The 23,387-nt window shown below is 35.9% G+C and overlaps 1 protein-coding gene across 1 annotated transcript in view; it reads left to right on the forward strand.

The window, feature by feature from the left end:
* The window catches only part of USH2A (usherin), a 377,385-nt gene that overhangs the window by 139,639 nt on the left and 214,359 nt on the right, over window positions 1–23,387 (forward strand). The window contains exons 26-30 of the mRNA XM_085219239.1: window positions 3,687–3,960; window positions 7,549–7,752; window positions 7,875–7,955; window positions 10,202–10,387; window positions 20,811–20,924. Coding sequence (XP_085075365.1) covers window positions 3,687–3,960; window positions 7,549–7,752; window positions 7,875–7,955; window positions 10,202–10,387; window positions 20,811–20,924 — 859 coding nt within the window. The remainder of the gene's footprint in view (window positions 1–3,686; window positions 3,961–7,548; window positions 7,753–7,874; window positions 7,956–10,201; window positions 10,388–20,810; window positions 20,925–23,387) is intronic.

Consider the following 23,387-nt stretch of genomic DNA (forward strand, 5'->3'; position numbering starts at 1 on the left):
CAAGAAGCAAACATTTATATTGAGATATTTTTGAATCTGTTGGTACTCTTTATAACCTGATCTGCCCATTCCATTTTTATCTGTTTATTTATTACTTTGCAGCTGTTCTGCTAATGGCTTGTAATGTCAAAGCCTGTTTTATGGCATGGCTTTATATCTAATGTGTGCTTTCTTTTAAACTTCTGACATAAAGCAACTAAATATATTTTCATCCTTTTCAGGTCAGCTATAACTTACTCTGTATTTATTTTTTATATTACTATTCTAGCAGATTTTTTTTCTACCTTTTGAATTCTCCTAGAACTGGCTGCTTCCTCTTTTCCAAGCAGCCTTAGTTCAGAAATAATAATAAGTTCCAGTAGCAAGTTATGCTAATTACGTGTTATGGCTCAAGTTTGGTCATCAAGTAGTAACTGAGATTGTGGGATTTTAACATAAGATGTTATATATACTAATGTCCTACTCTGGACAGGGATGTGTGGATGTAATTTACAGAACAGAAGCACTGTGGACAAGTATGGGTCTGGTGATTCTTGTGCCATGTTTTCATTTCTCTTGCTCTTTGGAAGGATGACAGAAATATGAGAAAACTTATGGCTGTAAAGGAGAAAAGGGACTTAGTAAATTGAAAGTGCAATGAAAAGCACAAAGTAAGCAAAACAATTTTCATCTCTACACATGCCTCCACATTTTTACCATTTATATATTTATATTATTTTTAGCACTAAAAATTGTGGTTTGTTTTTACAGCTCTTTTTCTAACCCAAATATTTTGTTTTTTTTTAATCCGACTTTATAACTGACTGTGATATCTCCGTAGTTTTAAGATGTGGAACTTTAGAATGGACGAGTGCATGCTTTTCCAATCCTTGCAGCATCGTGTCCTGCACATACATAATGATGACAGAAGGCTTTTCCATACACTTGAGCTCACAAAAAAGGTTAATAGAAAGTGAAAATGAGGTGTGTAGCATGTTGTGCATGAGCTATGATGTCTTTGTTAGGAGCTTTGGTCAGAATACGCTTGCACTGCAAAACAGATTAGAAGCCATACATATTTAGCTCACCTATCCTGAGCACAATGTATGATGGTATTCCCTGACCCATTCCTTTGCATAGATCATACTTCTCTTGCTAGTTTTATAGTTTTGGAATGACACATGGCTGGCCTGCTACCAAACAACCAAAGAGTCTGTCTTGTCTTCTGGCCAAGACAAAATTATGTCTTAGAAAAGTGCTTTGTGTAAAGGTCATTTCTTTCATGAGTTTCAAGCCCCGAGATAATTAACTGAAGCTAGAATGGTCAATCTGTTTCTCTTTGGATGCAGACAGAATAGTTTTGAGTAAATGGTGACCAGAAAAACTAGTATGAATCACTGGCTCTTGCTCTAGCAAATCTCCTTGTAAATTTATGTGGCTGAAAGAAGGTCCTGTGGCTACTGATAGTTTGAACCACTGACTTTGATGCCGACCAATTCAACAGTGGATAAATGCTAAGCACTTCCAACCTTATGTGTAACAGTGGCACCAGCTTGCAGAGCTTTGGTACTCATTAAGCTGATTCTGAAATCAAGAGCCAATTTGCTTCTACAAAGCAACTGAGAGAGAAACCCTGAGTGAAGTTTTTCAAAATAATTGCTCTTAAAAAACAACGCAAAGTGGAATAGTAAGTGTTTAACATGAGAGTTACCTGTGATGCGCAGTCCATAGCTTCTCCGATTCTACTGCCTGTTCCAATCTTTGACTGTCTATTAAGGAAAAGAAATTATAATCTTGATATGTAACTCTAATTTTTCTTGTTACATCTTGTCTGTTGACTTCTCATTATTTTGGTATATACTTCTGAGAAGAATCTGGGTCTGTCTTCTCTATACCCTCCCACAAGGTAGTTAAATAGAGGTGAAAGTTCTCCTACCGCCTACTCTTAAGACTGAAATAAGTTCACTTCTCTCAGCTTGTCCTCACATATCAGGTATTCCAACCCTGAGAACGTGGTGCTCCTTTACTCAATTCAGTCCAATGTCAGTACTTTTTTAGTATTTGAATGTCCACAGCTAGATACAGTACTCCAGGTATGGTTTCACATGTCATGAATAGGAAGGAAGACTCATCTCCTTGGACCCACTGTCCACCATTTTTCTGAGGCAGTACAGTGCATTGTTGGTCTGTGAATTCATCTGGTGTTTTTCTGAACCTTTGCTCAGTAGCAGAAAGAAGGCCCTGTAAGTGCCAGATGTATCCAGGATTTTGCATTTTTATCTTCATGGTGCAGAAATCTCAAACTGAACAGTGATCCTCTCTCTCTAGCTGTGCCCAAGTATTCTAAATGTCAATCCAGATCATCACAAAAAGCACAGGCATCATTCTCTGCCTGCTTTAAGTCTGTGCCAGGATGAGTCAATTGGAAGACAGGATGTGCTGAGCAGCTGACCCTATGTTAAATGCCATGTCATCTCTCCACCAGCCAGGTCTAGCAGACTTGCTGGTGCATTGCTCTAGTCATGCAGCTGAAATACTTTCTTTCCGACACCACTGTGTGATCTGTGTTAAAACTCATCAGTGAAGAGAAATGGTGAACTTGCTCAATGGACTGCTCTTACAATTTGTAGTCATCAGCACTGATGCAACAATCTATCCTTAACCTGTGTTTTAGAGCCCTTTTCTTTGAAGGGCTATAAACTCATGGAAGCAGGAAAAGCTGTGGCCCCAACCAAATAAATAAACAAGGGAGCAAGCAGTCAGTGCTCACTTTAAAGCAGGATCTGTATTGCCAATGGCATGTCAAGTACTGACTTCTTTCTTACACTATGTTCCTTGTTAAGAAAATACAATCTGATTATGAATACTGCAGTATTAATATTATCAGTAACCTAAATATGTCAGTTTGTCAATACTGGTGCTAAGCATTTATATTAAATTTGTAGGGTTTTTTTTTTTTTTTTACTTAATAAGATTTTAGTGTGAAAAAAAGAAATGCATTTTTTTGTGAGCTTATCCATATTTTTCAACCACAAGTTCATCATCTTTGTGTTTAATGCTTTGTACCTTCCAGTTGACAGTCTCACACCACTTGCATTCTAACCAGTTTGGATAAATATTCCCTACAGTAAAACATTTGGAAACTTCTGCTGTGATAATTTAAGTAGAATGCTTTTCTATTAGAAAAGTGGCATATCAATCTCAAAAAAGCACATACAAAAACAGTTATTTTCTTAAAATATTTAGAAGAATGAGGATGAAATACAGAATCAGTGTATGCTGGAGAAATTGGAAATTGAGTTCACCGCCCAATTAAAAGAGCTTAATCAGATCTGACATTTCATTTCATTATTATCTTGTTACATTCTTCCAAAAAAAAAAAATATGAATTGATGGATAAAATACTGTTTTCTCATTCTCAAAAAAATAAAAAGCAAACTCGTCCTGATTCTTCTTTTTATCTTTTCCCTGAGTCCCAAAATCAGTTGTCAAAAAATCAGAATGTGTTCCAACATTCAGAATTAACTGCAAATTAGCATGGTTTATGTGAGCAATTTTATTGTAATTTCCACTTTCCTGAAGATATTAAAATATCTTTATCCTTTTTTTACTTGATTTTTTTTTTTATATCTCCAAAGTGCTCATCTTTTATTTCTCTGTATGTGGTGCTGTCTTCAGAATCTCTTTTTCTGTTTTAAAATATATAGATTGAACTGAAAAGCGGAATACTAAACGTCTTGCTGAAAACTGGCATAGTCTTTACCCAAGTGGATCTCTGGTTAGGACTGTCTTATTGTGATGGAAATTGGAAGAAAGTAACCGTGAACAAGGAGGGTTCTGTAGTTTCAGCAAGTGTGAATGAGCTGAGAGAGCAGACACTGGAACCCAACGTTCAGCAACTGAAAGTAAACTCTCCGGTCTACATAGGAGGAGTCCCATCGGAGATTCAGAATGTCTATAAAGAGCTGGGGTCGGAACAAGGTAAGGTGACAACTCAGAGTTTGTCACATTTCTCAGGAACTTTTGTCCCATGCACGGTTGTTGGTGGGTCTTCTGCTGCCCAGAGCTTAAATTTTTGAATATGTAACATTTATCAAGTTTAGCAGATAATTTACTATGTCCTCCCATTCACTGTTACTTTAATTGTCAATTATTCATACCCGTTCAGCTTTACTTTACTCTTAATCCCTTTGTAATGCTATAAATTCCTTCCAAGCTACTGATAAGTGAAGCAATCCAGCTGGATGAAACTGGAGAGTGGCAAAATAGGATGCCCAATCAGAAAGAAGAGATCAGACTTTCCTCAGAGAAAACCTGTTCAGATCAGCTTGTTTCTCTTGATCATTTTGTCGAGTTAGCTTCAGATCTGTAATGGAACACAGTGGAATACAGTACAAATATCTTAAACCACTGTAGTGTAGCTGAGTATTGGCATGGGTTGCCAGAGTTGAAGGCTGATCAGTCCTTACGCAGGCAGTAGTTGATTATGGTCTAAAAAAAATCACTAAGTATAAAATCCTGAATTAGGATTTCAGCTATGTTATCTGGTGATGCTTTTTTGCATTACCGGGAGCAAGAGAAATATTTGCTGGGTCCTTTTCGTCCTAAGATAGGTCAAATTTCTAGGAAAGTAAGTCAAAAGAGGGAAGTATTAGGTGCAGCTTGCTGCTAATAGCCTGTGCCTAAGGTTTGACTGTTTGAGATGTACTCCAAAAAGTGTCTTAAAATTAGCCCTCTTTATTTTGGGGATCTGGATTTTTCTTACTTATGGTGGTATTCATCAGTCATACTGTATTTTTCAGATGTGATGGCCAACTAAGTAGCAATCAGTAAGTGATCAGTAGGGAATCAAGTGAGTGAGTCTACTTGTGCTTGCACTGAAAACACCGATTCATGTAAAGTCTGCAGATCCGCATTGCGGCCTTGTGGATTCACAGCTACAGATGGGTTGAATCAAATCAAAGCACTAATGTTCACAGCTCAAAAATATTATTTTAAGTATCACTCCAGCAGTGGATATCATATATATTTTATAGTCTTCCTTCAGGTTCTATATGGGTAATTTTTATGGCTCAAAAGAACTAGCCAGTCATCTCCTGTCAGCATTGCCTTGTAGCAGATGGTATGGGCTCGTCAGTGGATGCATTCTCAGCTCCTGCAGCAAAGGGAGCTGTGATCTAGGGCAAAATAGTCTGAAGTGAATGTCTGAAGTGCGTATTCAAGCATATCAATAAACATTACTTTTTTTTTCACAAAGGCTGCTCACCATACTCTGAAATAAAATGGCAGAAATGAATATTTGTATTTAGAACTTCTGACGGCAAAAAAATTTTTGTGTTCCTGAATGTAGGTTTAGATGAGCAAAGCATCCACATATTAAGATCTTGGCTTAAGTGAATATTCTTAACTTATGTCTGACCCTGTCATGCTCTCAAATGTAGCCTGTCAGTTTCTATCACTGTGACCAATCAGAATGATATTGGTAATGAGAAGATCAGGCAAAAAAGGAGGTAATGTTGAAACAGGACACAGCTCCATAGGATGTTAGGGCAGACAGCTGAGAAAGTAGCAACACCTGTGTTTTGGTTTCCTCAAGTGTTACAAGGTTGTTTTAATTATAATCTGTAGAAAGTATGCTTTCAACACTACATATTCAAGAGGAGCTGGCAAGAAAGTCTCTGAGAATTAGTACTGACTTACTTTGCAGCTACTTAAGCACAAATAAACATTACTTGAAGTCAGTCTGAAGTTCTCAAATAGTGAGGACTCAAAAGAAAATGAAAGTAATGGATTAAAATATGTTGTATAGCACAGATCGCAAACGCAAATTAAGCAATTGCTCGTTTTGCCTACTAATTAAGATGCTTCTGCAGACTGGTATTAATTATTTGCTCTACCACAAAATGTTTAGAAACTGAGTAAATTCCTGTGGAATTGAAGTTGGCTTTAACAAAGATGTGTGCAATATAAAGAGCAATTTTTCATAGTTCCTAACGTAGTGAAGAGATCATTTGATTGTTCAAAATCGGTATCCACCTTTCTTTTTCAGTATCCCTTTCTTTTTCAGGAACTATCTATGAATACTGAATTCTAATTTAGGTTGTTAAAGACGATTGTTCTTATCTGCCATCTTTCAGAAATAAAGGCGGTAGAAGTACATAATGTGTAACAGTATATAAAAATATAATGCTTTCATAAAGCTAAAACAAGAGCACTAATCTCTGTAAGACTCATTTTCAATTTCAAGTTAAATCTTAGGTGAATTGCAGTCTTCAGTTTGGTTACTGTTTTCTTTGGTTTTACTTTAGCTACCAAACAATGAACTTTAGCCAGATCTGAGGCCGTTCCAAAAGTAACATCCTCTTTTTATTTCCTTATAAACTGCAGCAACTATGAAGAGCACAATAACTATTTGAAAGAGAAAATTTGCAGCTATAATGCACTGTGTTTCAACATAGTCACCACCATGAGCAATGTATTTTCACCAGCAGTGAACAAGAGTTTGCATGTTTTGCTCGTAAAAAGCTGCATCAGCAGAGGTGACCCGCTGTTGCTGTCACCACTGCTGAAACACACCACCCACTAGCTCACTGTGCTTACATCCATTGTTTGGTCTCCATAAATGTTCAACAAGCATCAACAAATGTCAGTGGGTGTCATTTTTTTCCACATGAAGGAGTTTAATTCCATACCTTTGATTCATATGTGCTTCCATGTCAGATGCCATTTTGTCAGAGTGCCCCTCTGCTGCCATCTGTCGTACAGTAACAAAATGTAATTAAATAATGGTGGGAAAGTTCAACATCTACTGCCATACCATTGGCATTTGCCCCTGATGTCATGAGCCAACATCATAAACTAGGAGACATTTCTTTCAAATCAGCCTCTTATTTTGCATCAATATATTAATTTCTGTGTAAATTAAATCATAGAAGTATGAAGAAATTGGAAGAAGTACACCCTGAGATTTTCCAATTTTGCTATTGCAAATAACTAGGTTAGCGTATTTGTAATGTTGCTGACAATGTCACATGCACACACAAATATATGCATATACACACACATATGTAAATAGTTACTTATATTTTTCCTGTCCATGAGTTGTTTAGGGTTATGTTTTCAGAATATGTTTGCAAACAGTATACCAGATTTAGACCTAATTGGATTTATCTTTATCATTTCCTGAGTATACTTTTCACCTACATATTCTTCTCAATTTATCAAGAAATTATTGTCAAGCAATGGAAAGCCAGTTTTCAAAATCAGAATCACTTTTACAGTGATAATTTTAAAGGAAGAAGAGGCAGAGCAGAAAACAAATACTTTCTTGTAGAGTAGAATTGATAACAATGAAAATACAGATCTGTAAGGCAGGAATTCAACACTAGAATGTCAGGAATTTTTACCACCATCATATCTTGAAAGAAGAGACAGTTTTCTCACATTGTAAGTTAACATTTTTCTATTATTGTCTTTACTGTTGAAAATATAGTTTCAAAAGGAATGAAAGTGATTCTTAAGTAATGACTGAGGCTCTTTATGTGATACTAATCCCTTACTGTTTGCTAGGTTTCGGTGGTTGCATGAAGGATGTTAAATTTACACGAGGTGCTGTCGTTAACTTGGCATCTGTGTCCAGCAGTGCTGTCAGAGTCAATCTGGATGGATGCCTATCAACTGACAGTGCTGTTAACTGCAGGGGAAATGACTCCATCCTAGTATACCGAGGAAAAGAGCAGAGTGTTTATGAGAATGGTCTACAACCATTTACAGGTAACACATTGGTTCCTTAAATGAAATATATCATTTTTATTTCCTTCTGTATTAATGTGTTACCGTGTTCAGTCTTTGTTCTTTTTTTCCTCCCCTCTTTTGCGTCTCTGTGGTCTTTGAAGAATACCTTTATAGGGTGGTTGCCTCAAATGAAGGAGGATCAGTATCTAGTGTATGGACACGTGCTCGTACAAGAGAATCAGGTAAATATAGCTTTAAGGCTTGCTTATGTCCATTTTTCTTGTGCTATCTAATATTAGGTTGGAGAAAAGCACATCACAAGTATTTTAGCAGTCTAAGTCATGTAGTATTTCTAAAGGTACCAAAAGTCTTTGATGCTTTGAATAGTAGCAGATTATTGGAACATGTTTAAGCAGATACTTTCCACATATAATTCAAAGTATTTTCCAAATATATATTTTATTATGCTATTGTTTGAGAGCAAGGAAATAAACGACGTTAACAGAATAAGAACAGCCACGTATCTAGGCATGTTGATGTGTGCGCATCCAAATTCACATTTACAGGAGTCTGCTAGAGTAAGTAACTGTATTTTCCCACATATGACTGAGTGATACTAAATCAAGTGCAGAGGAGGGAGATACTGGAGAATAGCAGGAGCATGCTATGGAAGATGCAGAGCCATATAACTGTGAGATCAGAATCTAGTGCAAGCTTTTTTATTTTTGTTTTCTGCACATGCTGCTCAGTGCTGCTGAATAATGTAGATGGGGGAAGGATTCTTTTTACAAGTAATGTGCAGATTGTGAATATTTAACAGGAAAGCATGTGGCTTGTGAAGAAGGTTTCAAAGGAACATAATATCTGCTGAACATTAGAGATCATATTTTTCTTATATTCATGAGGAAAACTTTCTGCTCAGTGCTTTTATAAACTTACTTCGGCCAACAAGTTTTTGAAGAATTAGTCCTGCATTTTTTTTTACTGAACACTTTGTCTTCCATAAATGGAAGGCTAACTGCATTCTTTCAATGCAGAGAATTATTTTAGTGAAAGATATTCAATATAAGATCTTAAAAAAAATGATACAATATGTATGTGAATATTTGACTTGTTAATACACTCTTACGTCAACTTAGGGTCATAATTTTTTGTACTACCCAGAAGAGAGAAGGTATGTATATATTTTCATATCAACTGTCTGACAGAAGTAAGCTTTCCCATAAATTTGTTTGCAAGCTGACCACAACATTGAACAGCTATATGATCCCTAGGGCTGGAGAATAATTGCACTACTTAATTATTTTTGAGTTGGTTTTGTTTTGTCCCTTCTGAGAAGACCATCTGCTATAGAATACTTTACCTTGCCCTGTGATACACTCCAGGACTAATAAAATCAATGCTGTGGTAACGGAGGCTTTCCTAGAGAATCACATTTTTTATACAAGAATCACAAGTTCCAAGTATTTTCAGAGTTTGCACTGCAGTACTCTTTTTATTGGAAAAAAAAAAAAAAAAACGAACAAACAAAACACAACCACAACTAAACCAAGTCTCTATAGATATTTAATGAAACTTCTATAAAAATTCTATAAAAAGTCGTTATTTGATGGTGAGAAAAGCAAATGATCATCAGCAGGGCTAGGGAGTCCACATGCATTTACAGCAAACTCATCATCCATCATCCTGCCATTGTGTTCCTTGGGCCTTTCCTCTGCATCCCTTGTGCAGTCATCTGTGATGAAGTTGTTACTGGACAGACCTTTACCTGATATAGAAATATATAATAAACAGTAAAAGGTTAAGGGAAATGTGATTTTTTTTCTTTTGAATTAGCTACTCTATACATATTTGAGCTTAGCTTTTCAGTTCTTCTAAGCATCTCCGTTTTTCTTTTTTCAATTTTTCTTTTCCTTTTCTAATCCCCATCCCCCCCAATACAAAATCAGAGATTTTTACTCTCAGGTAGTTATCTGGCATATCAGAGATATGAAAATAATTTAATAAGCTTAATTTTTTGAAGCATTTTGTTAACAAGAATGTACATTTTTTAGAAATGTTTCATATTTTTGGCAGTCTGTGGTTTAGATATCCAACAGATAAATGTCAAACCCTTCTCTGCTGCAGTCTCTTGCATCATTCAGTTGCTTGATTATAGTGCCCAAACTTGCTCACTACATACAGTCCACCTCCTCTTTTTGAGTGATGCTTAAATACGTTTGATACATTAAATGTTTTCAGAAAACCTCAACAAGATGAGAAGGAATGTTATGTAGATGGAGTTTTGATGGTTTTGAAATATAGCTTAAACTGAACAGCTCAAGATGTGCAGTCATATTAAATCAGTGCTGAAAAGTTACAACTCTAATAAATTGTATTTATGCTAATGGTTGAGTCTGATTTACTGCAGCCATTAAAAGTGAAGAATAGGGGCAATAGTCTCCTTAGAACTGCCATTTTCTCTATTTTCTATTTTATCCTTCCACAGTTCCACAAAATGTGCCAACTCCCTCAAGAGTTCACAGTATAAATGGTTACAGCATTGAGGTCACCTGGGACAAACCTGCTGGGGTCATAGGTGTAATTGAGAAGTACATTTTGAAAGCATATGAAGAGGATGGTCCCAGTGTACCCATCACTATTGCTGAGCTTGCTGACACTAGTATGCTCACAGGTAAATGTTGTTAAGTACCATTTTCTAGGTGTATCTAATAACATGGCATGTTTATACCTCCTTTTGATGAACTATAAAGTATTGTCTATTTTCATGTATAAAGAGCATATCTACTTGCTCCAAAAGTAATGTCTTCTATTTATTTCCTTGGAAACTGACATACAAAGAGCACAATAGCACTGTTTGATAGAGCAAACTCTCAGATACAAAACGTTGTTTGTCCATGCAAGTCCCCACCATAAGCTGTGCGTTTTCACCAGCAATAAGGACCTGCATGCTGCAATTGTAAAAATCTGCACCCAATGGAGGTGACCACTGCTGAAATGCAACACTCACCATCTCACTGTGCTCACATTCGCTGTTTAGTCTCCATAAACGTACAGCAAGTGTTGGTATTTTTTTTTTTTTCACATGGAGGAATTCAGTGACATCCCTTTTCTTCATATGCATTTCCATGTCAAACGCCATTTCTTCAGACTGCCCTTATGCTGCCATCTGTCACACAGCAACTACTTCTAATGGAGTATTGATGGGAATGTTCAACCTTTATGCCATACCACCAACATCTGCCACTGACGTTGTGGGCCAACATAATAAAATAGGAGGCATAACTTTCAGAGAAGCCCTTGCAATACTGTCAGTGCCAACATATATGCAATGTATTGACTTCGAAGAGCAGTAGAAATTAAAATGCATCTAAATACTAAAAACAAGTTCTATTTAGACTAAAGTCTTACTTTCTTATTTACTCTTATTTTCATTGTATATTTATTCATTGCCTAAAATTAATTATTTAATTCATAAAAATAAAAAGCTCCGGTGACATAATGCTCAAAGCTAGTGCCTTGATAAGTCTTGACTTCAGGCAATATAAAAGTTGCTGGAAATGCCTTAACCTTTCAGTAGTACATTACTGCTGTTTTCCTGAAACCTGAGAAATACATGTTCAGTGTTTTTACATAAATATGTATGTTCTGTGTTGTTTTCTGCTGTAATGTAGATATAAATTTTCAATGCTAACATGCATGTATTTTTTCTTCAGTTGGAATGTTCTTGACTATTTGTTAATAATGTGCCTGGAACACATAAATTGCATTGGTTTTTCATTATTACTGTGATTTGTTTGATGAACTTTTTGTTTGAATACTCTTTAACTATGTGGAAATGCAATATAATACATTAATAGAAATTTGAGACCATATGTTAGTGTATGTTCAATTACAACAGCTAATGTTCAGAACTTAAGTTTAGCTTAATTCTTACTGGTATTATGCCATGATTCTACGTTAAAGTTATGAAAAAGTCTACACTGTACTAGATAGGGAAGAGGTATACACATGCAGCTTTCAGGAGGAGAGAGATAAGTCATTTCTTTATATTATATAGGATATTAAATAGATCCTTCTCTTTTTTTTCTTTTTTGTCCTTTATAGCAGGTAGGTGCTGAGTAATGCAAAATTAAGTGACCCTAAGAATTTAAAAATGACTCTGTTAAACCATTGTCCTCTCTGATAATGTCAGATTGTAGATTTTTGGGAATGTGACATAAAGTGAGTCTTCCTGTTAATGTAACTTCAGTTGGTAGTTTGTCTAATTCCTCATCTAGAAGTTGCATCTTCACCACTGTGCATAGTGGCAGTATTATCTTTCTTTTCTTAACCATTTATGGTTTTGCTTCTCGTGACTTGCTATGGCAGAAAGTTTTCAGATTCAGTTTTGTCTATGTGAAAGGAGTACTTCCTTTTGTTATTTATAACTGCTGCCTGATATTTTAGAAATGTATTTCCGGGTTTCAATGTTGTATGAAATATGTAATTCAGACTCTCATGCTGAGGTCAGAACTGAGACAAGTGGAAAACTATTTCTGTTAAATCACTGCTCCTGATAGACATGGTTTTGCCTTTAGCCCATTTATTTCAGTGCAGGCTACACAGAGAGATTAGTTTGTGGGCATTAAAAAATGGCTACCCTCAAACTTGATAGATAATGGGGAAAATAAGAAATCCCAAGTGATGAATTAACAGTATTTTTTGAAACCCGGACGGTTTGCCTCCAAGAGCAGATTTATGACGTGTAGATGATGAGCATATAAATTCATTTAAATACAAGCTGAGGGCTATCAAAAGGATGTTTGAGCACGTGTTGGAGAATGTTTACTTAAGCATTCTAGACTCATGTGCTGCTGGACATAACCTGGAAGGCAACTGTATAGTAACAAAGGGTGGTGGTGGGACAGTAAAGACTGCTTCTTTTCATGTGTCATAAATGTGGCAATTGCAGTTTTACTGCTAGTAACATAGGATAAGATATGGCATATGTCCAGAAACATAATCACTATATGTTGATGTACCACAAGCTCCTGCAAAATTTAATTTTCAAAGACGTGTGTTTGATCTGTGAGTTTTATATATAAATTTAAGAGGAAATGAGAAGTAAAAAATCAACATGATCTTTGGCTGGAGTATTAAAAATGTCAAGAGTTTTCTCTCATTATAATTCTATTATAGTAGTCATAATTCTCCTATTTTCTTAATTTTCCTCTTTTATTCTCTTATTAATTGTGCTGCATTCATCATGGATAGACCACTGTTAATAAGCTTCACTTTTTGTTTTGAGGAAGTCTTGGGCAGTTTGGTTTTTAAACTAAAAAAACAAGCTGTACTTGGAGAGTATTATGCCATCGTGCCTCAAAACTAATTTTGTACATATTTAAGAGTATTGGCAGTACAGGAGGAGATGGAAAGAGCTGGAAACAAACAATTGCTACCCTTACACTTATATTGTAACCTGCTGGATAATCAGCATTTGGAAAATAATACAAATCCTAGAAAACATTCGCAGTCATCAAGAGCTGCTAGACTGGTCAGAACGGTAAATGTTGTAATGTGATTTTGTTACCTGGTGGTTGGAATCTCTGACATGTTGTACTGCACTAAAGGAGAGTTCTGCAGTGCTAGGAGTTAAAGAAAAAATTACTAAATGCTTAATCATAGAATGGTTTTGATTGTTTTACAATAATCTACTTCCAACCCCCTGCTACAGGCAGGGACACCTCCCTCTAGACTAGGTTGCTCCCAGCCCCGTCCAGCCAAGACTTGAATACTTCCAGGGAGGAGACATTTATAACCTCACTGGGCAACCTGTTCCAGTATCTCACCACTCTGACAGTAAAGTATTCCGTCCTAATATCTAGTCTACATCTAGCCCTCCTTCAGGTACTAGAAGGCTGCTAAAACGTCCCCCTAGAACCTAATCTTCTCCAGGCTGAGGAGACCCAGCTCCATCAGCCTGTCTTCATAGGGGAGGTGCTCCAGACTTCTGATCATCTTTGTGGCCCTCCTCTGGACCCACTCCAACAACTTGATGTCCTTGTGTTGGGGGCTCCAGAATTAAACGCGGTACAGTACAGAAGACAGAAGATATTGAACAGCAGCAGCCCCAGTATCCATCCATGGGAAGCACATCTGATTTGCCTTCAACTGGATTTTATGCCACTGATTATAACTTTCTTGGTCCAGCTATCAGCCAGCTTTCAATTCACTTCACTGTCCACTTATCTGTACTTTGTCAGTTTGTCTGTGAGGGTGCTATGGGAGACAGCGTCAAAATCTATACTAAGGTCAAGATAACATCTATTTCTATCTCTGCATTTATGAAGCTTTTCATCTTATTATAGAAGTCTATCACGTTGTCATATCAGTTAGGAAAATCTAAATCAAAGTGAACTCTGTACTGATTCAGTGGTAATTTCATCTTCCTTTTCATGTGATCCCTTATATTACTGGCTCCCAATATAGCTGGCTGCAGGTTGCCTTCTGTGCTTAGGCAGAGAAGATTGTTTTCAAAAGTTGATTTAAACGTATAGTTTTGTGAGATAGTTACTAACTGGCTGCAGCTGTGGGAAGGTTTAGAGTGTTCAGTCACTTTCCCATGGGTGTCTCATTACATCTAGAAGAGAATGAAGAGGGGATTATTGCTTAGCCTTAAGGCTTGTCTGGTGTGTCTTACAAGTTTTACCATCAGAAAATTAATCCAGCAAGGTGATCATTTCTCATCCTTATCAATTAATGCTCAAAATACACACAAACACCCTGCTGTGTGACACAGAAAATCGCTCATGAGAAATAACTCTAAGCTTCTCTTTGTGTTCTTCTTGACTGTCAGTGTTTACATTAGCATTCTCACATACTCTGTATCGTGTGCCATACCTTCTGTTTTCACAAAGGGTTCCTAGTTTAGACCCAGTATTCAGATAGAAATTGACATTTGCCTTTACCTGTCCCAGCAAAGATACCTCTATTGTCAAGCACTTAAGAGAAATACATTTTATAATTCAAACTGAATACATTTTATAATTCAAAATCATAGCATTCAGGAGATACACAAATCTCTAAGTTTTGCCAATTCCCAATTACAGGCAATGAAGAACAGTAGTGAAAACTGCAAATGGTAAGATATTCAGCAAAAGAATTCACAGACATTTTGTATTTCCATTAGTTTTTTGTTGTTTTTTTTTTTTTTTTTTTCAATTTCACATGGTTACTGTAGCTCTTTGTACCTGTGCCGTTACCACAATAACCAAGTGCCAAAGTTGTGGCTGCGCATATGATAATGAGAAAATCATTGCCAGTTTATCCTCCAAATGCCCACTGTTGCCATTCCTTCTTCCTCTTGAAATGAGCTTATGATTTCTTTTCACCTTGAAGTCTGCTCAGCTCCCTGTCTGACTGCTGCAGCTAATACAACATAGGCCAGCCAATAGATCTGTCGATGCCCATTAGGTTCCTGTAAATTGTCAGGTGGTGCTTGAGCTCTTGGTGGCTCTAAATCAGAGTGGCAGGACATAGGTTCTTATCTGTTTTCATTTAGCAGGCTTTAGCACACTAGCAGCATATTTTTCAATATATGCATTTTAAAGCATGAATGATATTAATATTTTGCAATACTAGGGTTCTAACTTGATTGAGTTTAGACTGAAGTGAATCTTGTTTACAGTCCATTGCTGTTCTATAAACTTATTCATCTGAAATACAAATTATCTGATCAAATAAACCTAAAAATTTTATCCAAATTACATCAACGCTTACCTACATTCTGATACTTTTATTGACAAAAAAGAAATCAACTTTGTAACGTTTGTGAGAAATAAATGGATTGTTAGTATCTTTTTATCGACAGTTTGCAAAGAGTTAAGAATCTTTCCTTCTCCACAGACTTTTAAAATTAATCATGCAGTAGAAAATTAGCAATGTCAAAGTTATCTGGGAGGATCAAGAGGAATAGAGTGATAAGTTCTTATAAACCAATTCTTTCTGTGGTTAAGCAATGTCTGGTGCAAAATGAGACCATTCGGTGATGGTGTTCTGCAAATTAAAGCAGCCAGAGTTGTTATGTGTAGTGAAGGAATTTCAGCCTGCCTTGAAATGTTGCAACCTGAATTGCATCCTTGACACCAGTGGAGCTTGTGCTTTGCTGATTGTAAACTAGGAATTGCTGGGAAAAAGGGAAACGGATCTTCCAAGCCAGTAACCAAAGCAAACTTCTATGTTCTTCTAAGTCAAAGCATTTTGATTCATATTCTGCTTATGGTAAAAGATGCTTAAAAAATGCAGATGTATGTGACAGATTGATGTGCGCAGGCTTGCAGCTCAGATATGTGTACATAGAAGACACATGTACTTTAACAGTTTTTGCTACAATCTGTTGAAAACACAAAGTCAGTTGAGGACTTCCTTTTCTGGTCAGTGGACTGTGATTAAGTGTACTGTGGCAATGATGTGTCTCAACACACAAGTGACTTTGTTAGACAGATGCTATATGACCTCAGGCATTCAAGTTGGCTAGATAGTTTAGGTTTGGGGAGTGAGGACTTGGTATGTTATTTTTTTTTTTTAACAGCTCAAAAAAAAGCATTATGATACAACTGTAAAGTAGAATGTTGTTTCAATTGCACAATTTGTATTCCACAGGAAGTCCTTACGAAGTAGAGTCTTAGGGAGGACATGTAGAAGTCTGGCAAGGAAGAGTCCCTCCAGCAAAAACAAATGGAAATTGTGTGGATAAGTTCTGTGGTTGACTTTGGGAATCTTTATGTTCAGTAGCAGAGCAGAATTTTCAGGATTTGTATAAAAGTAGTTTCTGGTTATGATTAAAATTATCTAAATTTACCTGTAAAAAAAAAAATTGAATTAACCTTGCAAAATGCTTCTCTTCCACCATCTTAACCAACTGTTTTTTGTTTTATTTTGTGAAAAGAGGAAAATAATTCTAGAATTTGTGTTACAGCTGTACGATTAAGTAGCCGTTTTTTATGAGTTGTGTGTGGGTGAGTGGGCTTTTCAGAATAAACTCACCTCAATTTTTATTTTTATTCTAATATACAGAATAAAAGCTCTGAGTTACCATGAGCAAGTGTGCCATCTCTGAAGATTAAGTGATGTTTTGAAGTAACATCCTATACAAGAAGGATAGTATACCAGGAAAGCGAAGATGGTGCTTTTAGAACAAACTTTTAATTAGATGAGGAAGTTATTAAAATACTATACTTGTGTTTGAACCTCTTTTTCAGTGTTTGTGAACAGAATATTACCCTCGTACCTTAGTGGTAAAATAATTATTTTCCTTGATGAAAAATACCACTTTTTCATTCTAAATCTACTGTAATGTTGTGGCAGAACCTTCTAAGTATATGACAACTTGCTTTTCGATGTACTGAATATAAGAAATGTCTGTTTTATGGAGAAATGAAAGGAAGAAGCTTGATATTTACTCTTCTGATGTAGTGTCTGTATTATAATGAATGGGTTGGTTATAAAGATCAGCTCATTCTGACCAGTTAACATGTCTGTTTTATCATAAATTCATTGTTGACCCTTTTCTGCTGTCTGTGTTAATGTTCTTGTCCCTTATCCACAGGAACTAACATTTTTTACTGTGGCAGAATTCTAGTCCCCAACTTCAAATATTGCAAATAATTAAAGATCATTTAAATAAAATAGAAAATTAAATGCTAGTTTTGCATATAAAGTGGGCTTAATGTTCTAGATGTGATTCCAGATCACTCTTTTAGACTGTTAACTTTACATTCATATTTAACAAATGACATTATTCAGTTTCATGGGGTCACTGTGTCAAAATGTCTGTGTTAGAACTTAAATTTATTTTCAAAGGTTCTTTGAGTGGGCAGAATAGGAGTGGTGTGTTAGAATGATTTACCATCTCTGATTCCCTGTGTGGATATTAAGGCTAAGAACATAGTCTGTGGTGTAAATTCTAAGTCTGGATGGATTCAACTGCTCTGAAGTGGCAGATGGAATGAATGGAACTCACATCTCAAATGCGGGAGTCTGACCCTCCTCTTAAATATTGATGGGCCCTCTAATTCTATTTCCTGATCAAGGTGACAGTTTATCTATCTACCTCTCTCCTGCTAACATTGCTAGAATACATATAAGTATGATTGTGGCCAAAGGTTGCTCTGTTAGCATCCCATATTGGAAAGCCCAAAGGACTGTTTAGCAGATCATTAGTTGTTGGTTATAGACAAAGGATGTCAATCTACATGTGTGCAAATGGAGGAGTCTGGAAAAGTTTTTTTTAAACTGTCAGCCATCCTCATTGGATCATAGGCTATTTTTTATTGCAGGATTTATTTTGCTGGGCTATAAATTATTTCACGTGTATCAGTGGTGATCTTTGCTATGGGACTGCTGACTTTATACTCTAAAATAGTCAGGCACTGGGTGTAAATTTCACTGCCTGACTAAAAGTGCAGAGGAAAAGAGTGGGTAATGAGAGCAGAGCAGCCAGTTCTTTAATTGAATTAAAAGCCGGGTGACACCAATGCAGACACCTGTCCAATTACAGACAGGCCAAGGTGTTTACCATTGCTGTACAAGCGATTTGAAGATGACAGAAATCTTTCCGCCCACAGATTAACATAATGAAGGAGAACAGATTACAGTGGATGCTGGCCAAACAGATAGGTTGGCAGCTGAGGAAAAAGTAGTTTGCTGAAGTATGTTAATAAAATCTGTGCATTTTCTATTGCCTACCTATGCAGTGCATCTGTTTCTTTGCTGAGAAAAAGTAGTGCAATTGTACATTTGAAGGAAAGATATGAATTATAAGATGAATGAAGTATATTTTTAGTTGCAGTTTTGGCTGAAAATGTTTTTTTTTAACAACGGATACTTTCTGCTGCAAAGAGTTCGTTTTATTTTTCAAATTCTCACTATCCTTCATAAACCTACCTACGATAATATACACTCTGTTGCATTGCAGATGCTTAATATGCTTCATGTAAAACCTTTCTACTTTGACTAAAGTAAAAATCACAACCAAACAACCCAATCCAAACCTTCTACAGCTATGAACATCTTACTAGATATGTGAGTGTGACTCTCAGTGCCTGAAGCCATTGATGACCCCACAGGATGTCTTCCATCATGAAATGCAAGGAGCATTAATTCACTGCTTCATAAGAAAAGAATGCTCTAAGTACTAAATGTACAGATAAAACTAAATTGCTTCCTAATGCACAGCAGAGTGAATAGAGGTATAGCATATGCTCTATACCATGCTCCTCTAACCAAGAACCTGCAAATGTCAGAGGGTTTGGTTTCTGCATGTGTTTATTTGCTGAAGGTAGCAAAAGTACCCTAACTTTCCCATTTCCCATGTTTAACTTTCAGTGATCTAGAAATAAGTGCTTTCTGTTGTCTAATGCAAAAACAAACAAACAAAAAGACATTTCTCTGCTGGAGAATTTCTGTAGATACCAGCTATTGATGCTTTACAGGGATACTGACATTTTGAAACATCATTATTTTCTTTTTTATGCATATTGAATGCTCTTAAAAACGTGTCTTTTGTCACAGATTTACAGACATATTTGCTTGGGTAGGGGCTGACACAACATTCTCTTTCTTCCATGTAGTATTGACACTAGATAATAAGATGGCAGTACAGTTTTTCTCTGTTAACATGGGATTTGCAAAATCAAAGCAATTACCAGAGAGTTGATCCTGTTCAACTGGTTTCAGTTTAACACAGCTACTCTGGCATGAGTGCTGCTACTTCTGATTATCTCTTCATACATAAGAACAGAACCTCAGAAAATTGAAATAGAATCATCATTTGCAATGCTGATCTTTGAAGTCTTTGGATAATTCCAATATAAGATACAAAAACAACTAATTCAATAAAAGCTAACATTGTTTCCATGTGATTACACATATTAATGAACACTATAAAAATAGTAGACTTACTTTGACTATTCCACTTAGAAAATAAGTATGTTGTAATCATAAACTTCCAGAATCCAATTCTCCAGCTCTGTGTTTTTTGGGTTTTTTTGTGTGTGTGTCTGTAAAGTTCTTACGTGAGAACAGGAATTTTCTGCTGAAATTTAAAGTTGTTTAGCATTCTGTGTAGTAACTCAAGTAAGAGTAGCATAAATGACAGGGTTTTTTTTCTACCTGTTTGTGTATGCATAATGCTGGCAAGTTTTACAGTTTTGTACCATGAGAGGTTTGGCAAAGAATTATGTTCTCTAATGTTCTGCTGTTTCATAGTTTGAAATAAAGCGTGACATGATCTGACCATCTTTTAAATTACTTTTCATTCAATATTAGTTTATTGTTGAGCTGTTTTCAAATGGGAACTGCTGACATTTCTCAAAATGGCTGCAAACCAATTTTTTTTTTTTTCCACACAATCTATCTGTATATTTCTGTCAAAAATATTTTGTAACTTCCTGAAGTGTCAAGGACCAATTTGTTGTATCCACTGTAAGCTGTCGATATATATGTGGCAATCTCTCAACTTTTCTTCTCTAACACGAGCAGGACTCAAAAAAGACAAGTTTACAAACATTTTTTTCTTGTAAATCCCTAAGTACTGTGTCATCTGAGTTATGTTACAGTAGTAGCAAGCATGTGGGCTATATTCTGCCAATGAAGTGATGAAACACAAGTGGGATGTTTCATATAAAAAAAGAGATTTGAGTTTATAGATGAATAAGTAGGGGCAACATTGGAGAGGAAACATTAAAATGATTGTTCTGAGAGACTGAAAATTCCTTGAAAAGTCAACATATAATAACTGGAGAAAAATAAAAAAGAAAAAAAAAAAGGCAAACTGGAGACTAGGAATAAAGCCTCAAATTTATTGTCATGGTTAGAATAAAATATGCAACTCAGTCTTGATGTAGCTTGTGCTATGGTGAGAATTAGTAAAGAAACTTAGCTGTATGACAAATATTAAGAACACAATAAAACACTGCTTTTAATTTGGTTTACAAAATTTGTTGTGGCATGATATGAACAAAACCTTAAAACCTTTTTTCTTTTCCACCTCTGTGTATGTATGTAATCAGTTTGTACACTATACATGCATAACATCTTGCTTTCTTCTGTTGCAGGCGTATTGACAGGCTTGCGTCCGTTCACAAACTATGCTGTAACCCTAACCGCTTGCACTTTGGCTGGCTGTACTGAGAGCTTGCATGCATTGAACATCTCCACTCCACAAGAAGGTAAAGTAATTTCAAAGGTCTTGACTTCCACATTTCAGTCATGAATAATAAAACAGGAGAAGAGCTAAATGCTGCAAAGCCATTTGCTGGAAAACCCCAACCTAATTTGATGACAAAGTGCATTGCCAGACCATAATTGCTCCATTTTTTGGGGGGGTGCGAAAATGAATCAAACTCCATACCCTTTAATGACATGCATCTTTAATAGCTGTAATGCAGATTAATGGGCTTTTTAATTGCTGTTACATTGTTCATGCAAGAGCCTTGTCATTAATATGAAGCATCTGAAAGATTAATGAAAGCTTCCTCATTTTACTATGGCTCAGAAGTAAATCTAGAGACAGTCTGACTAAAAAGAATTGATTGTATGGCACAGTATGAAATTGAGAATCAAACGGTTGATTTCCATGGTTTCTTTTAACTGCTAAACACCAGCAATAGGCAACAATTATTTCAGTATGATGAAGCCCTTAAATGCCAATTGAGTTATTTATTAATCACTGTTCAGATTTTCCCTTTTCTAAACTCTTTTACATGTTGTTGGGCTCCAGCTTAAAGGTCGTGAGTGTAAATGAATGTTTTTTAAGCTTACACTAAGAACTAGAGCAGGAAGAAGGAGAAAATAATGCTATGGTTCTGGCTTCAGAGACTAGCCTGGTAATAATACACATCAATTACATGAGCAAATGTTCCCAAAAGGACTCAATTCTCGATTAAACATTAAGTCCAAATCTCATCCTTCTCCTGGTTCCGTCATTCTAAAGCCACGTTAATCCAGTTAAAGTCGGTAACTCCAAATTTGCACCAGTAGAATAATAAAGGCCTGGATTTAAATCTATAAGAAAAGTTTAATCTTCCATAAAGTGGAGTAGTTTTCACTTCCACAGTCCTATCTACTAACTCTAACAGTGGTGTGTTTTTAAAAAGGCTCTTAGTTTTATTTTCTCTTAGAAACAAGATAATAATAAGGTATCAATAAATCAAATAAAATTTTAAAATGAAGTTGTGTGAATTCAATCGTAATTATAAAAAGATTGCTAGAGTGTTGTACTACTGCTAGAACATGTATTTGTGGATGATGTTGTCCTGGTGAGGACAGTTCTGAGGATTCCTGTCTAATATGTCTGGAACACACTTTTGTGAACGTGCTGAAAACTGCCGGCAGCAACATTACAATCAAAACACAGTATCACCTCTTGGAAGTTCTACATAAACGGACTGAGTTTGTCAGGTGGCATTAGCCATGGAAATGCGTACCTCTGACAGCCAAATAATTAATGGACCGTGTGATGTTAACATGAAATACAGTGTTGAACATTTCTCTCTAGTATAATAAAGTAATTTAAGAAGTTTGTCTGTCTTCTTGTCTCAGCTTAGTGAGTATTCTTGGTAAAGAAGGAATTCTGTGTTTCAGAAAACATTCGGTGTTTTCAGATATGCTGTCATATTAGGAAGGTTTAGGCAAGAATAGATTTTCTTTTTTTTCCCCAGAGATCAAATAAAGCCATGGGGAACATGTGTTTCATCCCTCAAAAGAATTGAACAAAAAGTCAATGTGCGGTGTTTCTATTTTTGGACACTCTTGTTGCATGCTCTTAGTAACAATAAATTGATGATACAGAAGACAGACATCATATCACACCCTCCAGCTATCCCTGTTTCCCTATTGAAACATTCATTACTTTATATTGTTTTCACATTGCCAGCCACTGCTAGTTATTGTTTTAAATTGCTAGCACAGAGCTTGTAATTTACAAGATATTCCTTCCAGACTGAGGCCCAAGTTCTGTTCCTCTTGCGATTTTCAGTGGGATTGCTTGTGCTTCTAAAATATAACTCATTGAAATGGCGAGAGAACTCAACTTTTAATTATTATCCATTGCCAACTTCCAGTATGTTATATACGTAAAATCCATGCTAAACAAACATTACTAAGTGTATTGAATTATGAAAAGCATGAAAAAAAGAGTACTGCATAAGAATAATACATCTGCATTTGTGATTAGAAAAATTGATCACTTTTTGGTTATGAATAATAAGCATGAAGAAGAGGAAATCATTTGTATCAAAAGAAGTCTGCCCTAAAATTACGTACCCTGCACGTGCACAGTGTTATTTGCCTGGAGAGATACAGAAGCAAGATTACCTTTCTAAAAAGTAAAGAGTGTATCTTTATCTTTCATAGAACTTTGTGTTCACTAGGTCACCTCACAGATTATAGGAGAATTCTCAAAATGTTCATACTTTGCAAGAATGAAATCTCTCCAGAAGTGTTAACTTCACCAAAAAAAAAAAAACCAAACCTTTCTAGTAACCATTGTTCATTGAAATAATTTCCAATTTGTAGAAAGCTAAAAATACTGTTATACATTAGACATGCAGCAATTTTATATCTGTCCTCTGAATTATCTTTTTGAAATCTTAGGAGTATGGCAAAGGCTCCTTTCTCTTTCTCCTTTTTTC

Source organism: Meleagris gallopavo, chromosome 2 (assembly GCF_905368555.1).
Source record: "Meleagris gallopavo chromosome 2, MGAL_WU_HG_1.1, whole genome shotgun sequence".
Taxonomy (NCBI): Eukaryota; Metazoa; Chordata; class Aves; order Galliformes; family Phasianidae; genus Meleagris; species Meleagris gallopavo.